The sequence below is a fragment of the Cetorhinus maximus genome, chromosome 11 (assembly GCF_964194155.1).
Source record: "Cetorhinus maximus chromosome 11, sCetMax3.hap1.1, whole genome shotgun sequence".
Taxonomy (NCBI): Eukaryota; Metazoa; Chordata; class Chondrichthyes; order Lamniformes; family Cetorhinidae; genus Cetorhinus; species Cetorhinus maximus.
This window is the reverse complement of record NC_135889.1, coordinates 87,259,936-87,282,505: the sequence shown is the minus strand read 5'-3', so window position 1 is coordinate 87,282,505 and position 22,570 is coordinate 87,259,936. Positions and strand designations below refer to the sequence as shown.

The 22,570-nt window shown below is 40.5% G+C and overlaps 1 protein-coding gene across 1 annotated transcript in view; it reads left to right on the top strand.

Annotated features, from left to right (window-relative positions):
• The window catches only part of dpp10 (dipeptidyl peptidase like 10), a 942,753-nt gene that overhangs the window by 813,773 nt on the left and 106,410 nt on the right, over window positions 1-22,570 (top strand). The window contains exons 10-12 of the mRNA XM_078552405.1: window positions 16,456-16,553; window positions 18,030-18,153; window positions 20,191-20,229. Of these exons, the coding sequence (XP_078408531.1) occupies window positions 16,456-16,553; window positions 18,030-18,153; window positions 20,191-20,229 (261 nt within the window). The remainder of the gene's footprint in view (window positions 1-16,455; window positions 16,554-18,029; window positions 18,154-20,190; window positions 20,230-22,570) is intronic.

Sequence of the window (22,570 nt, the reverse complement as noted above, 5' to 3'; positions counted from 1 at the left end):
CTGCTCTCTCATTAGAGAGAGACAACTGGTGGTGAGTTTAACCTGAAGGTCAGCACACCTCAGGCAAGAGATGAGGTTGAGAAGGCAGGGCCTTCATGGATGACCTCCGCCGGGTACAGGAATCGAACCCGCGCTGTTAGCATCACTCTGCATCACAAACCAGCCATCCAGCCAACTGAGATAACCAACCCCCAACCAGGGTGTTGTGGAGGAAACAGTGCCTTTGGAATGCTTAAAGGTGAATGCAGGGGAAGACGTCTTTGGTTATGGTATCATGCTGGAGGTAACGGAAATGGCAGGGTATGATCATTGTGGAGGCTAGTGGTGTGGAAGGTGAGGACAAAGAGAAGCCTATCGTGGTTCTGGGAGGGAGGAGAAGAGGTAAGAGCAGAAGTGCAAGAGTGGGATGGACACGGTTAAGAGCACTGTCAACCAAGGTACGGGGCAATCCTTGATTGAGGAAAAAGGAAGACGTAATCATTAAAACTGATGTGACAGAGATGAAGAAACAGGGGAATGAAATAGAGCCCTTAGGAAGTGGGGTGGGAGGAATTGTAGTCTAGATAGCTTTGAGAGTCTTAGAGTGATTATTCGTTGATAGACTATTCCCGGAAATGGAGACAGAGAAGTCGAGGAAGGGAAGAGTCAGAGATGAACAATCTGAAGGTATTAGAAGGGTGGAAAATTGAAGCAAAATTCATGAAATTTTCCAATTCAGCGCAAGAGCAGGAAATGGCGCCAATACAATCAACAGTGTACTGGAAAAAAGAGGTAAGGGAGGGGATCTGAGCAGGACTGGAACAAAGAATGTATCATCTTGTCCATGAAATGGCAGGTAGACCATAACAACACCTTTTTTTAATGGACAGATGCTTAATATTCAAGTTACAGTGACTTTTGTGGTTCAAATGCAGTTAATTTCTGATCCATGTTGAATAGAAAATCTGAAAGCTCCAATACCTCTTACAGAAGATGTGCATAAAAAGCCCATCTATGTAGCCATTGGATCCTAGTGAGTTTTGCATTTTCCTACATAATCTGGTTCCCTGTTGCCAGTGAAAATGTTCCCAGCAATCATGTAGTAAGCTGTCTAGATTCTGCCAGATATATCATGGTCGATGGCCTGCATCAAATTCTATCAAAGGTAAACTTATATTATAGAAGTGCAGTTGACGTGTTTTTTTTTATTCATCCACTGGCTGGACCAGCATTTATTGCCCATCCCTAGTTGCCCCTTGAGAAGATGGTGGTGAGCTGCCTTCTTGAACCGCTTAAGTCCATATGGTGTAGGTACACCCACAGTGCTGTTAGGAAGGGAGTTCCAGGATATTGACCCAGCGACAGTGAAGGAATGGTGATATATTTCCAAGTCAGGATGGTGAGTGGCTTGGAGGGGAACCTCCAGGTGGTGGTGTTCCCATCTATCTGCTGCCCTTGCCCTTCCAGATGGTAGTGGTTGTGGGTTTGGAAGGTGCTGTCGAAGGAGCCTTGGCGAATTCCTGCAATGCATCTTGTAGATGGTACACACTGCTGCTATTGTGCGTCACTGGTGGAGGGAGTGAATGTTTGTGGGTGTGGTGCCAATCAAACGGGATGTTCTGTCCTGGACAGTGTCAAACCTCTTGAGTGTTGCGGGAGCTGCACTTATCCAGGCAAGTGGGGAGTATTCCATCACATTCCTGACTTATGCCTTGTCGATGGTGGACAGGCTTTGGGGAGTCAGGAGGTGAGTTACTTGTCGCACGATTCCTAGCCTCTGACCTGCCCCTGTAGCCACAGTATTTATATGACTAGTCCAGTTCAATTTCCGGTCAATGGTAACACCCAGGATGTTGATAGTGGGGGATTCAGTGATGGTAATGCCATTGAACATCAAGGGCCGATGGTTGGATTCTCTCTTGTTGGAAGTGGTCATTGCCTGGCACTTGTGTGGCGCAAATGTTACGTGCCACTTGTCAGCCCAAGCCTGGATGTTTCCAGGTCTTGCTGCATTGGACATTGAATGCTTCAGTATCTGAGGAGTCGTGAATGGTGCTGAACATTGTGCAATCACCAATGAACATCCCTACTTCTGACCTTATGATGGAAGGGAGGTCATTGATGAAGCAGCTGAAGATGGTTGGGCCGAGGACACTACCCTGAGGAACACCTGCAGTGATGTTCTGGAGCTGAGATGACTGACCTCCAACAACCCCAACCATCTTCCTTTGTGCTAGGTATGACTCCAACCAGCGGAGAGCTTTCCCCTTGATTCCCATTGACTTGTTTTGATAGGGCTCCTTGATGCTATACTTGGTCAAATGCGGTCTTCATGTCAAGGGCAGTCACTCTCCCCTCACTTCAGGAGCTCAGCTCTTTTGTCCATGTTTGAACCAAGGCTGTAATGAGGTCAGGAGCTGAGTGGCCCTGGTGGAACCCAAACTGGGCATCAGTGAGCAGGTTATTGCTAAGCTAGTGCCGCTTGATAGCACTGTTGTTGACCCTTTCCATTACTTTACTGATGATGGAGAGTAGACTGATGGGGCGGTAATTGACCGGGTTGGATTTGTCCTGCTACGCTAAAAGAATTACAAGTGATGGAGACTAACTAGTCCATCTGCTTATTCTTCCATAGAATTCTATGATTTCCCTATTACAGCATTTAACTGTGTCTTGAGTGATACTCTAGCTGGAAGACCATTCCAAGTATTGATCACGCTTTTATGTTAAGTCTGTCCTGACGTTAGCCCAGGTGTTGCCTTTTACAGCATAAACTAATGTCACCTTGTCCTGTGTCATGGTTTTGCTCAAAATAGTGCTGAAGATTAACATTTTGTATTTGTATAAGATTTTATATACAGCTATGTGGTCCCCTCTCATTCTCCTCTTTACAAAAACATAGACTCCCCAGTTTTTCCAAACTTTTCCTTATAACTCACTTATTTAATATTGTGAATCTGCCTAATGGCCCTCCTCCTCAACACTGTCAGCACTTGGATTTTTACTTTGTGCCTCAATAACCAGGACCCAAAAGAAAGGAGAAAGTTAAACTCTGTTGTGCAGGAAAGGGTGCAACAATACAAATTCAGCAATGAGATGGCCCTTGTCTGATTTGTCCTCTGAAGGCCAAGTCTCATTTCAAATTTGAAATAAGGCCCCTGTACCCTTTCCCAGAGCTATTCATGAAATTGAAGAGAGCTCCAACTACTTATTTAGGCTCTGCTGCAGCCCTTAAAGATGACTGGAGGCTGCAGAAGAAGCCTGCAGGTATTATTTTTTAACTACTGGCAATCTTAATGAGAAACAAGAGAAACACCAATGCTTCATGTTAAGACTCTGACCAGTGATGGCCCATATTCACCCCTCCCTCAATAACCTTCCCACCTCCCCAGCCCCTTGAATGTAGTCAGACCCTAACCAGAAACTGGATCGCATACCTGAATTATAGCTGAAAAAAGGGACAATTTTTGTTGAAGCTTTTTGTCTTGCAATTATCAGGACAATTTGCAAGAATACCAAATGTAAAGGAAACAACAATTTATGCTATATGAGAAGAGAGTGCTAACTGGTTGACAAGTGGACTCTGATTGGTAGTGGTTGGCAAGTGGACTCTGATAGCGGCATTGCCATGGAGAATGCACCAGTTGATGGTTACTGATAGTTAACTGCCGAGCTTATTTGAAATTTAAACCAGGCAGCTTGACTACGATTGGTCAAGGCATTGCCCTGTGGAATGAACCAGTAAATGGCTGTTACTTGTTTTGTTTTGCCTGAATTACGCTGACAACCAATTTAAGATTGTCGGTCAGGCTCGCAGTTGGCGCATTTGCGTGTACATACATTAATACACAGAACAGACAGAAAGAATGTTGCACCTGTTTCAGCTAAGCAAAATAAGTGACAGCCATTCACTGGTTCGTTCCTCAGGGCAATGCCTTGATCAGAGTCAAGCTGGTTTAAATTCCAAACAATGCTTGGTCAGTCACCATCAACTGGTACATTCTCCGTGGCAATGCGTCTACTAATTCGAGTCCACTTGCCCAACTAATCAGCACTCTCTTCTCATGTAGCATAAATTGTTGTTCCCTTTACATTTGGTATTCTTGTGAATTGTCCTGATGAGTACAAGATGAAAACTTTGACAAAAAAGTCTTCTTTTCAGCAATACTCAAGTTCTGTACTACCAAAGGACTACCTGAATTATCATGATGAGATACAAGTACCAAATTAGGATGGTCCTCAGACTTTTCCATATGCCCTGGTTGCATGGATCATGCTGGATTACATGAATTAAGGCCCCAGTATTTAAGATATGGTCTGACCAGAGCACTTATGATAGCCTCAAGACTTATAGTCTAATGATTCATTGTGTATTCAACTATATAAATATCAGCACATTAATTGGACCAATGATATATTAGAACCACAAAAATGTGGATCCATAATCATGTTTTGAATTAACTAATGTACTTTCAGGAAAGTAAATAAATGAAACTGGTCCTTATGGTTTGTCTATTAAGGAAATGGGCCTTCACATTGTACAGTCAAGCATGTCTGACACTTGAATTAAAACCAAAAAGGGGAGAATGATAACAAACATTGGTTTCTTCAGCCATCACTGGAATTGGATGACCACTAAACAAATGGATATAAAAATGAGGCAGAAGGCCAAGAACACCACTTATCATCACCCCTTGCCAAACCGCCTTGATTATATGCTTAGAGTGAGATACAGGGCCATCTTAATCCCAGGCGGATTCACTGATCCACCACAGATATTCCTTCCATTTGAGAGGTAAGCAGTTTAAGATGGATAAGTACACCATACAGCTTAGACAATCAGCTGTGGATGCACTAGAGCAAGAAACTCAATAGACACATAGGACAGAATTTTCCCGTTGGCGATTTGGGAGCGGGGCCCGCTCACCGACGGGAAAATGACACGGGATGACGTCGGGAGGTACCCCGACGTCATCCTGGTCTATTTAAATATTGAGGAAGGCGGGCAGGCCAGGAGCCCCAGCGGGCTTCTGATAATACATGAAACCTCATCCACTGGCGGGATGTGGTTTCATGTCCGTTTTTAAAAACTTCAATAAAGTTTGTGTGCTTCTTATGAACATATCCCATCTCGTGTGACATTGTCACATGAGGGGGACATGTTAATAATTTTAATATTTTTCTATTTTTAAAGATTTTTATACTGTCAGTAATCTCCCTGAGACAGCGCTTAGTCTCAGGGAGATGTGCGCTCTTTCACGCGCATGTGCGAAAGAGCGCACTTTGACAGATGGGGATTCCCTCCACCCCCCGCACAGGAAGTGCATAGCACTTCATGTCGGGCAGGCCACCCACTCAAAATGGCGGCGGGCCCCGTTTCAGTGGCAGAGTTCGGCTGCCCGCCCGCCGCTGAGCCGGTGGGACCCGCACGACTATCAACGTAAAAATTCTGGCCATAAACATTTCACAAATAGGCGAATAAATTGTTTGCACTTCAGGTTAACTTTATCCAGGGAGTTTCTTTGCAATGTTGCAGAATATGCTGTTATCATAATAAAGCATGAACATCCATTGTTGAATTGGCAGAAGTTATAATGTTGGTGATGTATTTTGGGTTAGAGCAGCTGAATGTCTCTTCTGTGAGCATGGCCATTTTAACAGTTTGAGCATTTATGTAGCAATATCCCCTTTGTCACAATTGATTAATGAATTGATGAATTGCTCAATTAATTGTGGGGTGCTGTGCTGCCTCTTGGCTCTCTTTAGTTAGGATTATTTGTTGGCAAATTGAAGAATATGCAGCAAACACTATGATCTAGGCAACCTTGGTTGGGTTGCACTGTAAGATGCTCCCGATCTGTCAAAGCATCTGGGACAAAATACATTATTGTTATCCTAGAAATTACATGGGGGCTATATCTGCACTATACTTCTGTCTGTGCCTGACACAAAAATATTATTAGCTGGGACTGAAAAGAGTAACCTTAGTTTCTAAGGAGCCATCCTAGGGAAAGAAACATGGTGATCATTACCTGAGAAACAGGCATTTCAGGATCTGATATTGTTAATCACTGGCATTGATGCTATGGAATTCTTTTCAGTTTGTATAAGCCATGCCCAGTAGAATATGTATTTATCTAATGTCTTTAATGTGAAAATGCCCCGAGGCTTTTCACGGATGAAGATATGGAAAACAGGCACCAAGCCTGGAAAGAAAAGACTAGGTGGGGTGACTAAAAACTAGGCCAACAGATGGGTCTTTAGGAAGTTTTTAAAGGTGAAGAGGCAGGGAGATTTAGGCAAGGAATTTCAGGGATTAGAAACCAGGTGCTGATGACGTTGCCACCAGTGGAAAGGTAAAGGGATTCAGAGGAACAGAGAAACAAAGATGATATTGCTGGCTGCTACATTTTGTGTGATATGGGACATCCATTGGACTGTTGTTGCTCAATGGAGCTGTCAGTGCCGGCCCTGTTGAACAATGCATAGATCACTCGGTTGATGCATCTATAGTAGCAAAATGGCTCATTTTGCAGATAATATGTAAGTTAACCGGAAAGGAGGAAGGAGGCTTAACAATTAAGGGAGGATTCAATCTTGACTGCCACTGGTAGTGATGCCTGTGGTTCAGATTTTCAGCAAACATTCTTATAGCAAATATCATATCTCTGCAACTTTCTCTGTGCTGATTTAGTGTCTACAGAAACAGTTGCCTTCAGTCATTATCAGGTAAGTGTGCCAGGACCTGTAGATGCAATTTGTAGCATAATGGTGAACACAAGCAGATCAGCTGTGCTGCCAGTTGATCTCTCTGGCATGAGTTTGTTCACCTTGCAGCAATTCAAGCATGAAAACCCATGATTGGGACACTTTAAAAGCAAACCCTATCATTATTGGAAAATTGCCTTGAATAAAAATTTCCTTTTAAGATCTCCCTTCCCTACATCCAAGAGCATGGTTAGCCCTTAATACTCTCTGACTTTCCAACCAAAACTCAGAAAATAGAGGGGAATAAATGTCTCACTATGCAGCAGTGAGAAAGACTGAAAGGAAAATTGAGTAGTTAGAGCAGGTACCTAGCAACATGTTAAAGAAACTATTTTAAGTTTCTGCCTGCTTCACCAATGCTGGTGGGACCATCTCCTGCATTTAAAAATAATCACTCTCTGTTTAGTGCAATGTGGCCAAGATTTCCCACAGGCTATCAGTCATTTTTTCAACTGATTCTCGGGTGCCCAAGGATATGTAATGCAGCATTTTCACCTATGAAAACATGAAGAGAGACTTTCAACAGCTGACTGTCTGTTTCTCACCAGTAAGAGAAGGTGGGAGGGAGGAACAGCTGTTGAAAATCTGTCAGGGAACCTGTCCATCAATTTGTCCAATTGAATTAATTTTCAGACAGACCTTCAAATGGGCTTCCAACACTCCTGCTCAAAACAGGTGGGAGACTATTCAGATACGCAAGTTGGAGTCCCCCTCCTGCTGTCGAACCCCCAGTGGTACATCTTTCAGCGAGAGATGGAAGAACCATGTACACTGTATGTCAGTCCCATTGCTCCTGTTTTGAGGTGATCCAAAGGACTGTCGGAGGCTTCTTGACAAGATAAGAATTTGTGGGATTTTCCTTTAAATATTTTTGTAAGTCTAGATGGAGCAGGAGGCTCTCCAAAAGCAGTGACCTGACCTTTCAAATATTAACTTTAGTGCAACCAATAATTTTGATGAAAGTCTGTTCATAGTGCAGCTTTACTAATTCTTCACAACATCCATCCCATCGGTATCTGTTCTTTGCCTTTTCAAACCTTGGTGTTTCCAGGGTAATTTGAGTGTGTGAAGCTGCTGTGTTCTAGAGCCTTTTTGTGATAATGGTGGCCCTTGTCTCAGAGTAGCCAAGTTCTAAGAGAGATTGAAGCAGGCTGCATTTTTTTGTGTCTTGCATCCAGCAAGGACGAATGACTACTGAGTAGTGGCTGTAAAATATACATCAGTTTGAACATACAGGTCAGATGACAATTAAAGTCAAAGTATGGCAGATTGTACTGCAGTTTACCACACTGAACTCGTAGATTTGTAAATTAATCCATTATTCATGAATACAAGGTGGATCTTGTTATTAAAATGACATGATTGTATTTTAGCAACCAGGTCAATGCAAGTTTAGCATATGAGATTTAAACTGCAATGAACTTTAAATGCTGTTACTAGAAAACAATTTTGTGAACCATTCATCATTTGCCATCTAGTGGTGAACTTCAATGACTGCATAATACCTGGGAAGGAATGAAGTAAATTGAGCTATTTCACAGCAACAATATCAATCTGTAATTAAAATCTAGAGTCCAGTCATTCAAAAGTTCAAGATATATTTGAAATGACTCTTTCATCCATTTCCATGTTATAAAGGTGCATTCACCACTCTCATAGCATATTAATTGGCTATTGGATTTCCTGCTAATCGCTAACAATGATTCAATACATGTGGCCTAATGATATCAGACTCATCAAACTTCATTGAAAACAGCAAGTGTTAAGGGCATGAGGAATCAAGACAAAACATCTGCATATTAAGATGAAACAAAATATGAAAAATCCACTCCTAGTTCACAGTATAACAATAATGAAAACAGATACCCTGGCATGATTTCAACACAATAAACTTAGGGTTCAGGCAATCATTGCAAGCTGCTCTAGTGTTCCTGGGATTGGTTATAATGTCCCATGGGTTCTTCAATTTGATTAATTCCTTGTAATCACTCCCAAGTATCCATTAATCTCTATATTGTTTCATGTTTGTAATGGAGCAGCCTGTCAACTCAGGAATTATAGAATGTGTCTAATAAAATAAATTATTTAAGCTCTCATAAGCACAGTGCAGGTCAGGTGTGTGTGATCAGTATGTTTTTCTATTTTATTTGCATTGTTTCATTTGTCATACAAACATGAAAACAGATTGCCTCGTCACATGAGGGTGATACACAAAAGCAGTGACCTGACAGCTCACTCACTGATTCTGAACCCAATCAGCATTATTAGCTGAAAGTTACAGCAAAAGTTTTACAGAGCTCCGACACTAGACACAATGGAGGTGATCCTCCATGCGTTCTCCTGCATCTCCACAGTAACAGGCAGAAAAGCTGTTCAAACTGGAAAAACAGCATAAATGCTGCTTCCACCATTTTTCCTGCATTTAAGCAGCACTCCCGTCACTGCTACAGTGGATAATCGGAAAAACTCCAGTGGAAATTACCCAAACGCTCTTTCCACCTGGTTCACTGTGTATTACAGGTGCAATACCATTTTCTTCCTTTTCCTCTTGATGACACTGCCTTTGATGACAGACCATTCCAAGGGAACCAGCATCCATCTGGTACTTTTCCCAAAGGCAGGATTTCACAACCCACTTCTTGCAGGTTTGCAGGGTGGCCCTCCCATCTGACCCCGACCTGTCTGCAATTTTATGAGGGGTGGGTGAGGCCTCGGGCACCCTGCTTCGGGGGTGCCAGAAACACAATAAAACTGTATGATCCTATCATGATGTTGCCCTGTTGTCATGCTAAACTGAATATATTCCCTAGCTCTACTGAAAAATGTATCAGTTTCTTTAGCGATACATGTCCAGATTGTTCCCTGGTTGATAGTGCACAGATTTCCCATGGCTGCTTCAAATGAGCCTGTGGCATGAAAAGGCGAGGACATAGCTTTTCAGGCCGATGACCATGAGCACAACCTCTCTATGTAGTAGCTGGCACAGCTGCCTTCCGTGGTAAAGTATGCCGCTCTTGTAGCACAGAGCTGCTCATCATGGATTTGTCTGCATGGTCTGCAATTTTTTTAGGGGGGATGGTGTAATATTTTGCAGGCCACAGACTTTATCAAATGTTGCTCCATTCTTCTACACTGCTCCTGTCCCCCATTATAATTGCATGGAAGGGAATGTTTATTAGGAATTCTGGGTTAAAAATTAGCACCGCTTCAAGGTGATTCTTTGTAAACTACGTTGATTTCCCCAGGGGCAGAGGGATCCGTGGGCCACACAGGCTGCAGCTCATGCTGGTTTCTTGAATTATGTCAATGAGAAGTCCTGTGCATGTCACGCAGGTAGCAGCACATGGCACTGTCTGTCCATGACAATTCAATGTAGCCTATGTAGCACTGCTTTGAAGTAAAAACACACGCAAATTTTTAGCCCCTCTATATCTAATAATTAGAGCCTTTCACTGTCAGTCAGAGCAAAGGTTTCCCGGAAGTCTCATTTTCAGAGGCATGTGCAGCTCAAACAAGGTGCAAGGAGAAAAAGAGGCTTTAAATCTCTCCTGTACCTCCAGCAATCTCCTTTGAAAGTTTCCTCAGTCTGCATGCTCCAATATAAAGCACTTTAAAGTGCTATAAAGCCAGTATTGGCTCCTTTATTTTGTTCTAAGTTATGCTTGCTGCAATTTGAATGCAGTGCACTGGATCTGGGGACTCCAATCCTGTTGTTGTTCTCTCAGGTGAATGTAAAGGATCCCATGGAACTATTTTGAAGACTAGCATGATGTTCTTGGCGTTTGGGCCAAAATTTATCCCTCACATCATTAAAATAGATTATTTGGTCATTATCTCATTACTGTTTGTGAAACCTTGCCTCACACAAGCTGCTGCATTTCTTTATATTATAAATTTCAAAAAGATTTCAAAAAAAATTCATTAGCTATGAAATGCTTTGGAATATCCTGAGGTCATGAAAAGTCCTACATAAATTCAAGTTCTTAGCAGATAATGAGTTCCCAGCAGCATTGCAGGCTGGAAGGTCTCAGATCGGTCAGGAGTCGCAAGACAGAAAGCTGGTGAAAATGGATCCCATCCCAAAACCTACCTACTAAACTGCCAGTACACTGATTCTAATCTAAACACTCATTGAAAAACAGTGTATAAATTGGGGGCCGGTATTCTTAAATTCACCTGAACTGACCTGAAGCTAGACAAAGACTGATCAAAGAAAATTCTGCATTCCTACTACGGCACCTAATCACATTACACAGGAACATGACAAAGCTCTTTCCCAATTACAATAGGAAGGATTTTTTGAAGTGTAGGGATGGCTGTTATGAATGAAAGCTCTGGAGCCACCTTATTTGAAGTAAGATCCCACAAACGATAATGGAATGATCGAAAATTAATCTGATTTTGGAGGAGGGATGAATAACGATTAGGTGATTGGTAAAACTTCCTACTCTTTCTCCAAAAGAGCCATGGGATTTTCCATGAACCACAAACAGATAAACCTTCATCTTATATTATACACTGCAAGCAATCATTACTCATTATTGTGATATTCTATTTCCTTTCCTGACAAATGGCTAACTTGAAAAATTAAATTTTAGAATGAAAATTTTGGAATTACTTCCACCCAGAATATAGGTGGTACTTTAACTAGTCCATACTGCTGACCATGAGGTTCTTCTCAGGAGGTATGGAGTCATAAAATTAACCAAAGTGCAGAGATGAACAGCTTCAAGGAGTGTTAACTAGAAAAATATGTCAAAATCGATGAGTTATAGTCGCACCATTGTGTAAGACCCCATATTTGCCATGTGGGTCACAACTTGGACAGCACTGCTAAAATGTATTTGAGTCATTTTACAAACCTCCCAGTGACCGATTTGTTATTAAGTCACAAATTGACACTACACTTCAGTTCTGTGGCTCACTGCTACAACGTATTTTATATTGGATGGATATGGTCTTGGGAATTTAATTCCTTGTAAAGGAATAAAGTAGATTCAAATAATTTTATACTGGTACTTATAACTACTAGCAGTTTGAAATTATCAGGACTTCCTTCCCTGGACTAAATTTTGTGATCCACTGTTTTGTACAGATTGTTTTTAACTTAAAATAACTTGAATTAGCATGTCAGGAATTGGCTGCTCCCTTTGTAATTATGATGAGTGTAAGGGGTGTCAGCACATTCAAGCAGCATTCATGCAGCTGAATATTATTGAATGTATCATCTGTGAATAAAAGTTTAAACTGGCAACAATAACTGTTGTTAAGTATTTGAAGAAACATGAAGAAAATGGTATAAATGATATAAATGATAGAAAGATATGTAGATAAGTAGAAAAATCACATCAACGATACTTCTTTTCCAATTCAATTCCATCTTGATGGAGTATTAATGACATGTATCTGACCTGCACCTTTGACTGTTGCTAATAGAATAAGTCCAAGTGATAAGCTACTCAGTAAAATAACCTATAAATGAGAATCACACAGCTCTAAAGATTTCCTGAAGTCACTGCTGTTTGAAGAGATCTGGATCAATAATTTTAGCACATTATTACTGGCCCTTTATCTTAAGGGGGATATAATGTAATTAGGAAATGTCGGACTAAAATTCAGTCTTATTAGTAGTTGCTAACAAGATTCAATTTAAAGAGTCATTTTCTCTTTTGGCTTGAAAATGAATATACACTATTTTTAAGGCGGCAGAATAAATAAACAATATATGCATTTTGGAGAATGATATACAGTTACTGTTTGTTTCTTATTTTACATCAGTTATTTTGTTTATTGATATAGAATTGCAAGACCAATTTTTCTCTTCCATTTATTGGATGTGGTGGAAACCATAGCCCTATTGCCCGATTCATGTAAATTTAAACGATCCTTGCGTACTATTTGAGGGACAGCATGAGTTCTCCAAGTGCCCTGAAAAATATTCTTCCCTCAACCAATACCACCAAAAAAACAGACTAATTGGTCATTCATCTCATGTGTTGTCCATGGAACATACTGTGCACCAAATTGACTGCCACAGTTGCTTACATAATAATAGTGACTACACAAAAGTAATTCATTGGCTGTGAAACCCTTTGGTACAATGTGAGGATGTAAATGGCACTATATAAATACAGGTTCCTTATTTTCCTTTAACAGTTCATTACTCTTCAGTGATCAAGCTCTTCACAGATTTTTGATACCATACCATCTCATAGGTTATGTTGTCAACTGAAATTTATAGGGGGCAAAAGGGAATGAGGAAAAAGATTTTAAAAAACCATTAGAAAGGCAAATATGAACTACAAAATTAAATTGCCAAGCAATATAAAAATAAATAGTAAGGTATTTTACAGACACATCAATAAGAAAATAAAAATTAGGATAGGAATAGGGCCACTAATTGACACGAACAATAAACTCGCATGTAAGCAAAATGGCAGAAATATTACCTAATTTCTTTGTTTCAGCACTTACCAGGAAGATTAACATGGTGGACATGACATTAGATAAAGGGATTAAAAAAATACAAAGACTCTTAGATAAAAAGTGGTGAGATAATTAATAAACTAATTGAACTTGTAGAGGACAACACCGCTGGTCTGGCTGGATTCCATTTATGCATATTAAAAGATGTTAGGGAAAAGGCAGCAGTATATATCAAAATGCATTAGAAAAATGAATAGTGCCAGAGGACTGAAGGAGAGCTAATGTGATTCCTATATTCCAAAAGGACGGTACCACAAGTCTAAAAGTGATAGACCAATTAGCTTAACATCAGTAGTAAGAAAGATAATGGTTTCTTACTTAAAGATGTAATTTTAAAAATCTACGATCTGAAAATCATGGAAGCCTCCATTATCCATCATTAATGCTGGGACCATTGTTGTTCATTATTTATATTAATGAATTGTTTCGGGAATCAATAATACAACTGCAAAATTTGATGATGGCACAAAATTGGGGAGTGTAGTTAATATTGAGGAGGATTGCAACAAAATTCAAGAAGACGCTAATAAAGGTCCAGAATGTGCATATAATTGGCAAATTAATGTCAATGAAAATAATTGTGAGTTGGTAGATGTTAAGCAGAGTAATGAGGCTGCATTCACCTTTGAAAATAAGAGTCTAAATGGGATAGAGGAGCAGAGGGATTCTATGGTCCTCCAGAGTGTGTGCTGTAGAGGCAACCCTTGGAGTGCAATCCTTAAGCAATCAGTGAAACCCAAATACTTAGTTCCACAATAAAAACCCTGGAAAAAGTTACATAAGGTCATAAGGAATAGGAACAGAAGTAGGCCATTTGGCCCACCAAGCCTGCTCAACCATTCAATAATTGAAATATCTGTCTAACTCAGCCTTGAATATAGTCAATGACCTAGCCTCCACTTCTCTCTGGGGAAGAGAATTCCAAAGAGTAACAACCCCATGAGAGAAGAAATTCCTCCTCAGCTCTGTCTTAAATTAGCAAGCCCTTTTTCTGAAAATATGTCAACTAATTCCAGATTCCCCGCGAGGGGAAACACTCACCATCAATCCTGTTAAGCCCCCTCAGAATCTTATATATTTCAATAACATCACCTATCATTCTTCAAAAAAATATAGGCCCAACCTACTCAAACTTTCCTCATAAAACAACCGCTTCATCCCAGAAATCAGCCTAGTGAACGTTCTCTGAACTGATTTCAGTGCAAGAACTTCCTTGCTTAAGGAAGGAGGTAAAAATTGAACACTACTCCAGGTGCGGTCTCACCAATGCCCCATACAGTAGCAAGACCTCTCTACTTATATACTCCATCCTCCTGCAATTAAGGCCAACATTGCATTTGCCTGCCTAATTTTTTTGCTGTACCTGCATGCTAACTTTTTGTGATTCATGTACAAGGATACCCAAATCCCTCTGTATTGCAGAATTCTGCAGTCTCTCTCCACTTAATTAAAATTCTGGTTTTCTATTCTTCTTGCCAAAATGGATGACATAACATTATCCCATATTATACTCCAGTGCCAATTTTTACCCACTCACTTAACCTATCTATATCCTTTTGCAGATTCTTTGTATCCTCCTCACAGCTTGCTTTCCTATAACTATCTTTGCCATCAGCAAACTTGGCTACAATACAGTCAGTCCCTTCATCCAAGTCATTATGCTATATAGTTGAGGCCCCAGTAACTGATCACTATGCTCCACCAGTTACAGTTTGCTAACCTGAAAATTATCCATTTATCCTGACTTTCTGTTTCCTATTAGCCAATCCTCCATCCATGCTAATGTATTACCCCCAACATCATGAGATTTTATCTTGCATGGTAACCTTTTATGTGGCAACATATATGCTTTTTGGAAATCCAAATATACTACATCTACTTGTTCTCCTTTATGCACCCTGCTTGTTACATCCTCAAAAAAGTCATTTAAATTTGGCAATCAAAATTTCCTTTCAAAAAAACCATGTTGACTCTGCCTGATTGTGTTATGATTTTCTAAATGTCCTGCTACTATCTCCTTAATAATAGATTCTAACATTTCCCCAATGTCAGATGTTAGACTGTCCCGCTTTCTGTCTCCCTCTTGACAATTGATGCATAGATCAGAGATTCAGAGCCATCCCCATGTTTCCTCTGGGACTCAGGTGTTTCAACAGGCTAATGGATTTCTGAGCTCTCAACCAAGCCTCATTAAGTATTCTTGGCTGGGAGCTCAGACATACAATAGTGTACTAAAACACCTGAGCCCCAGGAAAACATTGTTTGATTAGCAGCTCTGGCTATCTGATCTGTGTTGTTAATGCCACAATATTTATTTACGCAAGATGAAGAAGTTTCAAAGGCTTGCAGTTTCTGATACTGATACATTAAAGGGTCTGGATAATTGATACTTTCATTGGCCTGTAGTTAAAAGGAGTTTTTTTAAAGAGAATTGGAAGTTATCAATGAATGACTGTTCTTTCCAGTTTTTTTTTTACACATCCCACTGTCATTATAGGGCTCATTGGTTCTATATAGTCCACAGTGGGCAAAAGGGGAAGAAAATGCCATAGCTTGGCATGGGGCCATGAGGAACCATAGGGGTTGTTTGGAGGGCATACCTTGACATGGGGCATGATGGGCCATGGGGGTGCGTGGGGGCATACCTTGTCATGGTGCCATGTGGGGCCAGAAGGGTTGTTTGGGTGGCATACCTTGGATTGGGGGGCATAAGTGGCCTTGTGAGTTGCTGGGGGTGCATATCTTAGCATAGGGGCATGAGAGGCAATATGGCTTTTTGGGGGGCATCCTTTGGCATGGGGGCATGAACCATGGAGGGTGGTGGGGGGCAGGAAGTGGCATGGATGGGGCATGAGGAGTGTGTGGGGTGAAGGCTGGAGAGCCTTTCTGTTTTTATTATAACTGGGGCAAAGTCCCACAGCACTGAGACGGGCCTTTTAAACAGTCCGCCTCCAAATCAGACAGCCCCTGGGCTGCCTCAGAACTTTTTCTCAGGTTGCTGGCCCAACTGCAGCCTACCACCCCCATGCCCACCAACCCCCATCCCCCAACCACACCCCACCACAATGAAAATCCCCCCTTTGCGGGCACTTCCTCCTGAGGCGGGCGGACCGAGTGGGAATGTTCCCAACTCCGAAAGCCACCTCGAGGATAAAAATCCAGCCCATTATGTGATCATCTGTCATTCAGCATATTTTACTAATTGTCTTATTTTTTAATCAGGCAGGACAAGTCAATCCAATAGTGAAGCTGTTTGTGGTGAACCTTTATGGACCAACTCATACCCTTGAACTGATGCCACCAGAGAGCTTCAAGTCCAAGTAAGACTGGGTTCACAGTCACCCTGATTTTATAACTTTAAAAATAATGATTTCTGGGAGTCTGGTTACAGAGGTAGTAAAGCACATACGACATGTGCATCTTGACTACAACTGAATGATAATTTTGAGATTTAGGCTCCAACCTAGAACCTACCATCTAATGAGTCAACTTTCCATTGTTCTTTCTCAAATTTCCCATTCACATTTTTGTCTGTAATACACACTACAATCGTTAAGATGGTGAATCCATCTCTGTCAATGCTACTTGTGACTGTCGGTTAGGCAGTTCATTAAAGGAACCCAAGTTAAACCAATCCCTTCCCCAACTATGCAAAGAAATCTCTGGCACCAGTAAAGCTCATACATTCCTAGTAACTGAGCTGGGATAAGTAGGAAACAAATGAAGAGGAATCTCAAGCACAGCTCTGCCCCTCTGTGGTGCAGTGGATCAGCACAGCAATCTGCTACTGCCCCAACAGGCTACAATGTCTGCCTACACAGAGGGAGAATTTTGAGGATACTGACCACCATAACCATAACTACTACCATTCCAGTTGATGGGAAAATTAACAAAGTCCTATTCTTCTTCTGCAAATATGGTAAGTTCCAACTATACGTTGCACCTTAACACAAGTTGCGCTTTTACAACTTGCAAGCCTTGACAAGTGATAGATACACAACAGCAGGTGATCCTTTCCATCGCTGCATTCAACATAGTAGTTATAATGATACTTGTCAGTCAATCATGAGGCTATACTGGAAGTTTTAGCTGCCAAGATCATTCTGCTTCTCAGCTTCAGGAAACTAGACAGCAGTGTGTGCTAGCTGTGAGGGGATAAAAGGAAAATCAAGACCTCTTTTGATGGCTGAATTGACTCTGGCCTCACTGTCTTCCCTCAAAATTAGATTGGCACAGTTGCCAGGCTCCTTGATTTCTTGCCCATAAGCCAGCCTAGACAGTGAGGCCAAAGTTTACTGCTCTGTACTCAGCAACCTTCAATCTTCCCCAATCATTTTAATAAAATCTTAGGCTGGTGAACACTACTATGAATATTTCTTTCTACAATCTTATTTCTTGTTTCAATACTATTCAGTACTATTGATTAAGAAGTAATCTGGTTTGTTGCCTAGACCCAGTTTGTATCCACAAGCTGTAAGCAGTGCCTGTGCGAAAAAGTCAGTTGCATGTCGAGTTATTGATAATTAGTTTTATCAAAATAGAGATGTACAACAGTCTGCACAATGAAAACATTAGCATGTTGCAAAACAGTATGGAGGAAATGCACCTAAAAATCAAGCTTGATAGTTTATTTCTGATGAAGGACTTTTTTATATTTTTGTTTGATTTCGGCTCTTTGTTATTTGAGAGTCAAATTTGTTAGATGTGCTTTACAGCACCACGGTTAACAATATTAATGTGCAGTTTTAACAGAGCTTTTGTTTATCAATTCTGAGATTGGATTTCTTTTCAACAAGGGAATATTATATCACAATGGTAAAGTGGGTCAGCAGCACAAAGACTGTCGTAAACTGGCTGAACAGACCTCAAAATGTCTCCATTCTTACTACATGCGAAATTACAACTGGGGCTTGTTCTAAGGTAGGACATTCTGTTCATGTGAAGCATTTTCATGAACTGTGGTGTTATTGAATGCTGCTAAATGCAGAGATCATTTGTCAAAAGACTTGTAATCAACTAGTAAATTTTAAACGAATTGAAGTTGATCACACCTGCCAATAAATGATTTCTAATCCTACAAGTAAATTGAGTTCAACCTTACCTTTATCAAGCTTTCTCTTTTATCTGTCAAAATAGTGCAGAGTTAGCTAACTGCTGCAGCCTGGCATTTCCAATTAAGTTAAAATTCTAAACTGATGTGTTTATTTAAACATGGAGGCATACCCCTTTCCTTCATTAAGTGTTTAACTTAGTTATGTATGCTGACTAGTGAGTGAGTGCTATTCATTAGACACAAACTAAATAGGGCTCACTTTGCTTACCAATAATCCCAGAAACACCCATTTCTCCAACACAAGATGCTGGTTCTCTTGCATCTTTTACTTTGTGCCAGATTTCTGGAATTTCTCAATGGAATCAGTAGAAGAAGAGCTGGGCAGTGTCTGCATTTGGGGTAAGCACAGTGTTCAGGTGCAAAGAAATTTTCCTGCATTTCTCCTCATTTTTCTGGGTGATAACTCACCGAGCACTCTCGCACAGAAGTATTCAGATAAAAATGGTTCTGTTATGTCCTCAATAGGTTGGCAAGGGCCCTGGGGGCAGGCCAAGGATACAAGGAAAAGTAAAATAGCCAAGATTTAAACCCTTCCAGCCCAGTTTATTGTCTGCGTGTAATCAAAGCTTTAGGCTGGACTTTAACTGACTCAAAACCCATTCATTTACAGAGTCAAAGTCGGATCCACTTTATGTCTACTGATCTCGAGGGGGTGGCCCTCTGCTGGGATTACCCTGGGCCATGTTAATGGACTGGTACAGAAAATTCTGGGATTTTGGGTGTGTTTCTCCTGTTCAGTGCTAGCACTGTGAATGAGATTGTTGGGGTTGTGGCTGTTGAGGTGGGGGCAGGGAGACTGTATGGGAAAATTTTCTCTACTAAGTCTAAGATCCTAACTTAATAATTCTACTTACATAACAAAGTCCAGCTTTCCCTCTGGTTAAGCAAGTCACAGTTTTTATCTCAGCTAATTTTGCTTTCTTTAGGACCCAAAGCAGAATGAAATTTTGTGCTTACCCGTAAGAAGAGCTGAACAATGTTTTGTGATAAGTGACAGGTCTACTAAAAGAATATGTATAACAAGTGGAAGATTATGGATTCACCATCGGTACATGCTAGGAATAGGAAATCTGGTTTTTTCAGGGTTAACATGTGACTCGTTCAGAAAAAAAAACTAGTCCAAAATAGATGGGAAAAAACGCCTTCAGTAGGAAATTAACTTGAAGCTAAAATAAATAGATAAGGTTCAGCAAAACGTAGTAATTGGTCAAATATACTGAACCATATTTACATCCTCTGGCACTGTCAAAAGCAGAATTCATGTCTCCCACTGAACATTTTTATTACTTGATTGCATTTTTATCTCATTTTCTTTCTCTGCCTGATGTAGCATCAAGGGTGGACACTGCTACTAAACCACTGCCAATACTGCTTATGCTCACCTGCTGAGTAGTACACTCAGCTCCTTGTTCCTTCACATTGCTGGTGGCTACTGCAGTCACTGTTCAGTACCTCCCTGCTCAATTTGGCTCAGATCAGGAAACCTTTTCATAAAGCAGTTCTTTTATTCTCTGTTACATTTTTGCATGCCATAGCCACATGAACCATCAATCATATTAAAAATGGATTCATGATCTGGACTGGCACCAAATTGTTAGTGAATCCTGTGTGACAATTCTGACGCAGTGAACAGAACCTATCTGAACTGTTACTGTACAGTATCCTTGTAAATTATGTGTGGTTACTCGTGTTGCAGTTTAAAATAAAGGTATAAACATATGCGCATCTTATATTAAGTATTTTACAAGGCTCAGTGACTGATATGGAAATAAATTCTTCCAGATAGATTATTACTTGTGTTTTGCATGCATTTTCATTCTATTCCTTTTTTGTGACCATTTTAGAAACATGAGACAGTGTCTGAACTCTGGCTTTCTAAACAGGTAAGAAAAACTACTGACTAAAATGAATTCATCATAAAATCATAGTTAATGTGAATTAATTCATCTAATTGATATTAAGGATACATATATCTGCTGAGTATTTCCAGCGTTCTCTGTTTTTATTACAGCTGTGTTGCTATCTCGTAAATACTCAGCAGATCATACAGGATCTATGGAGAAAGATACAGAGGTCAATGACCTTTCGTTAGAACTGAAAAAGCTAGAGATGCAATTGGGTTTGGTCAATTGGAGAGGTAGTGAAAGAGGGGAGGGGGGAAAGAATAAAAGGGGAAGTCTATGATAGGGTGGAAGTCTGGAGAGATTAAATGACAAAATGTATGACAATGGAGATGGTAATGAGACAAGTAACGAAATGAATGATTGGAGGAGGAGTAAATGAGAAATAGCAGAAATAGCTGCCATCTGAGAACATGGGGACAGAGATTATGATCTGAATATGTTGAACTCATTGTTGAGTCTGGAAGACTTCAAAGTGCCTGATCGAAAGATGAGGTGCTGTCCCTCGAGCTTACATTGAGCTTCATTGGAACAGTGTAGTAGGCCGAGGACAGAGGCGTTAGAGTGGAAGTGTGGTAGATAGAATTAAAATAGCAGGTAACTGGAAGTTCAGGGTCACCTACAGTTAACATAGTTATATTCTGCTGATAGGAATTACAAGACAAAAAACACCAAGGTCCATCTAGTGTATCTTCTACCACCCTGTAGTCATATGATATAATGATAACAGAGTTGTTGACTAATAATAACAATCAATCTCCATCAATTAATCTGTAACAAATGTAAAATGAGGCAAGAAAAACAATCTTCCAGTTTCTGTACCTCTCAAAATTCAAACTGAGATCAAGCCTCACCCTCTTCCACACGGTCAATGATGAGTGTTTAACACTCCTTACAGTGCAGATGTATCTAACTGTAATTTATTTTGGCTAACTTCTCTCAGTGAGCTGCAAACTACACAAGGTTCAAACTGCAATTAAAAATGTCTCCCAGCAAACACCCAGATAAATTGAAGACTTCCTAAAATCTATCCATCTCCATGACGACATAACCTGCTATCCTCAAACTGACCTCCAAATCAATTATCCCTTATTTACAATTTTTCCAGCTCATTAAGCCCTCCTACTGTTTTATAACTCCATCACGTCTATTCTGACTCGTTTAAACAAACGTAGAGGTAACAATCTGAGCTGCCTTTTTTACGTTTTCTGGCATTCACTAAAGCCCAACATTTTAGTTACCTTACCTTTACAACAATAATCTTCCCAGAACTAAACATTACCTCTAAAATATTAACATGAACCAAGAAAAAGACTTGTTTGCACTTGGATCTGATAATTGAGTGAACCTTTCTGCTCTGCTCGGGTTCCAGAGATTCATTTCTGTTTGCCTATCTAATTTCTAACAAGCACCAACTCTCCTCATTAGAACTCTTTCAGTTTGCAAACCCTGCAATGCTTATCTCAATCACATATCTGTTTGTACAATGGCTCTTTGTATTGGTTGTGAACCATGCTTTATAAAAAGAAAATGACTTTATGAATTCCCTGGCTGGAAGCCATTAATTGAATTTTTGAGAAAGACTAAAGCCACATTCCAGGGACTTGAAATCACAGTCAAAGATGGCTGCACATTGCAAGTGAAGCCTATCTATCTGTAAGAGCCCATCAAAGACAATTACTTTAGGTGAATGTGAATGAACCACATTTCCTGTCCCCATTCACAGGACACCTACATACTGAACTAGGTGGAGCCAAACCAACATTAGCCATAATCACTTCAGACAAAGGATCCTGACTGAGAGGAATTCCCAGCTATAATCTAATCAAATTATAACTGGAATACATTAGCCATGACTATATTTGAGTCACTGGGCAGTTGGAGAGAGAGAGTCATATGACCAGCAAGCTAATTCTTTGTGTGTTTAGACACACGAGATGCTAAAGAAGCAAAATCCCTGTGCAGGTCTCTCTCTCTCTCCCTCTCTCTCTCTCTCTCTCTCTCTCTCTCCAGATAACTTGCAAGTTTCTAACCCTGTCCGCTGTTTTTTGACATGTGCCACAGGCAGAGATTTTAAAAAAGAACTCAATCCCGCATCTGCTATCTTCAAAAGAAAAGATAAATCATCCAACTACATCTTTAAACTGCCTCGCAATGACACAGAATAACCACTGAGTTTAGCCTGAAGCCATCCAAGTCACCAACCTTCAAGAATCGTCCACCCTTTTAACTCTACTGGAGTTTAAATTGCTTAATTTATTCTCCCACTTTGTAACCTATTTGTGTTTGTGTGAACTTTGAGTGTGTATGTGTGTGTGTCTGT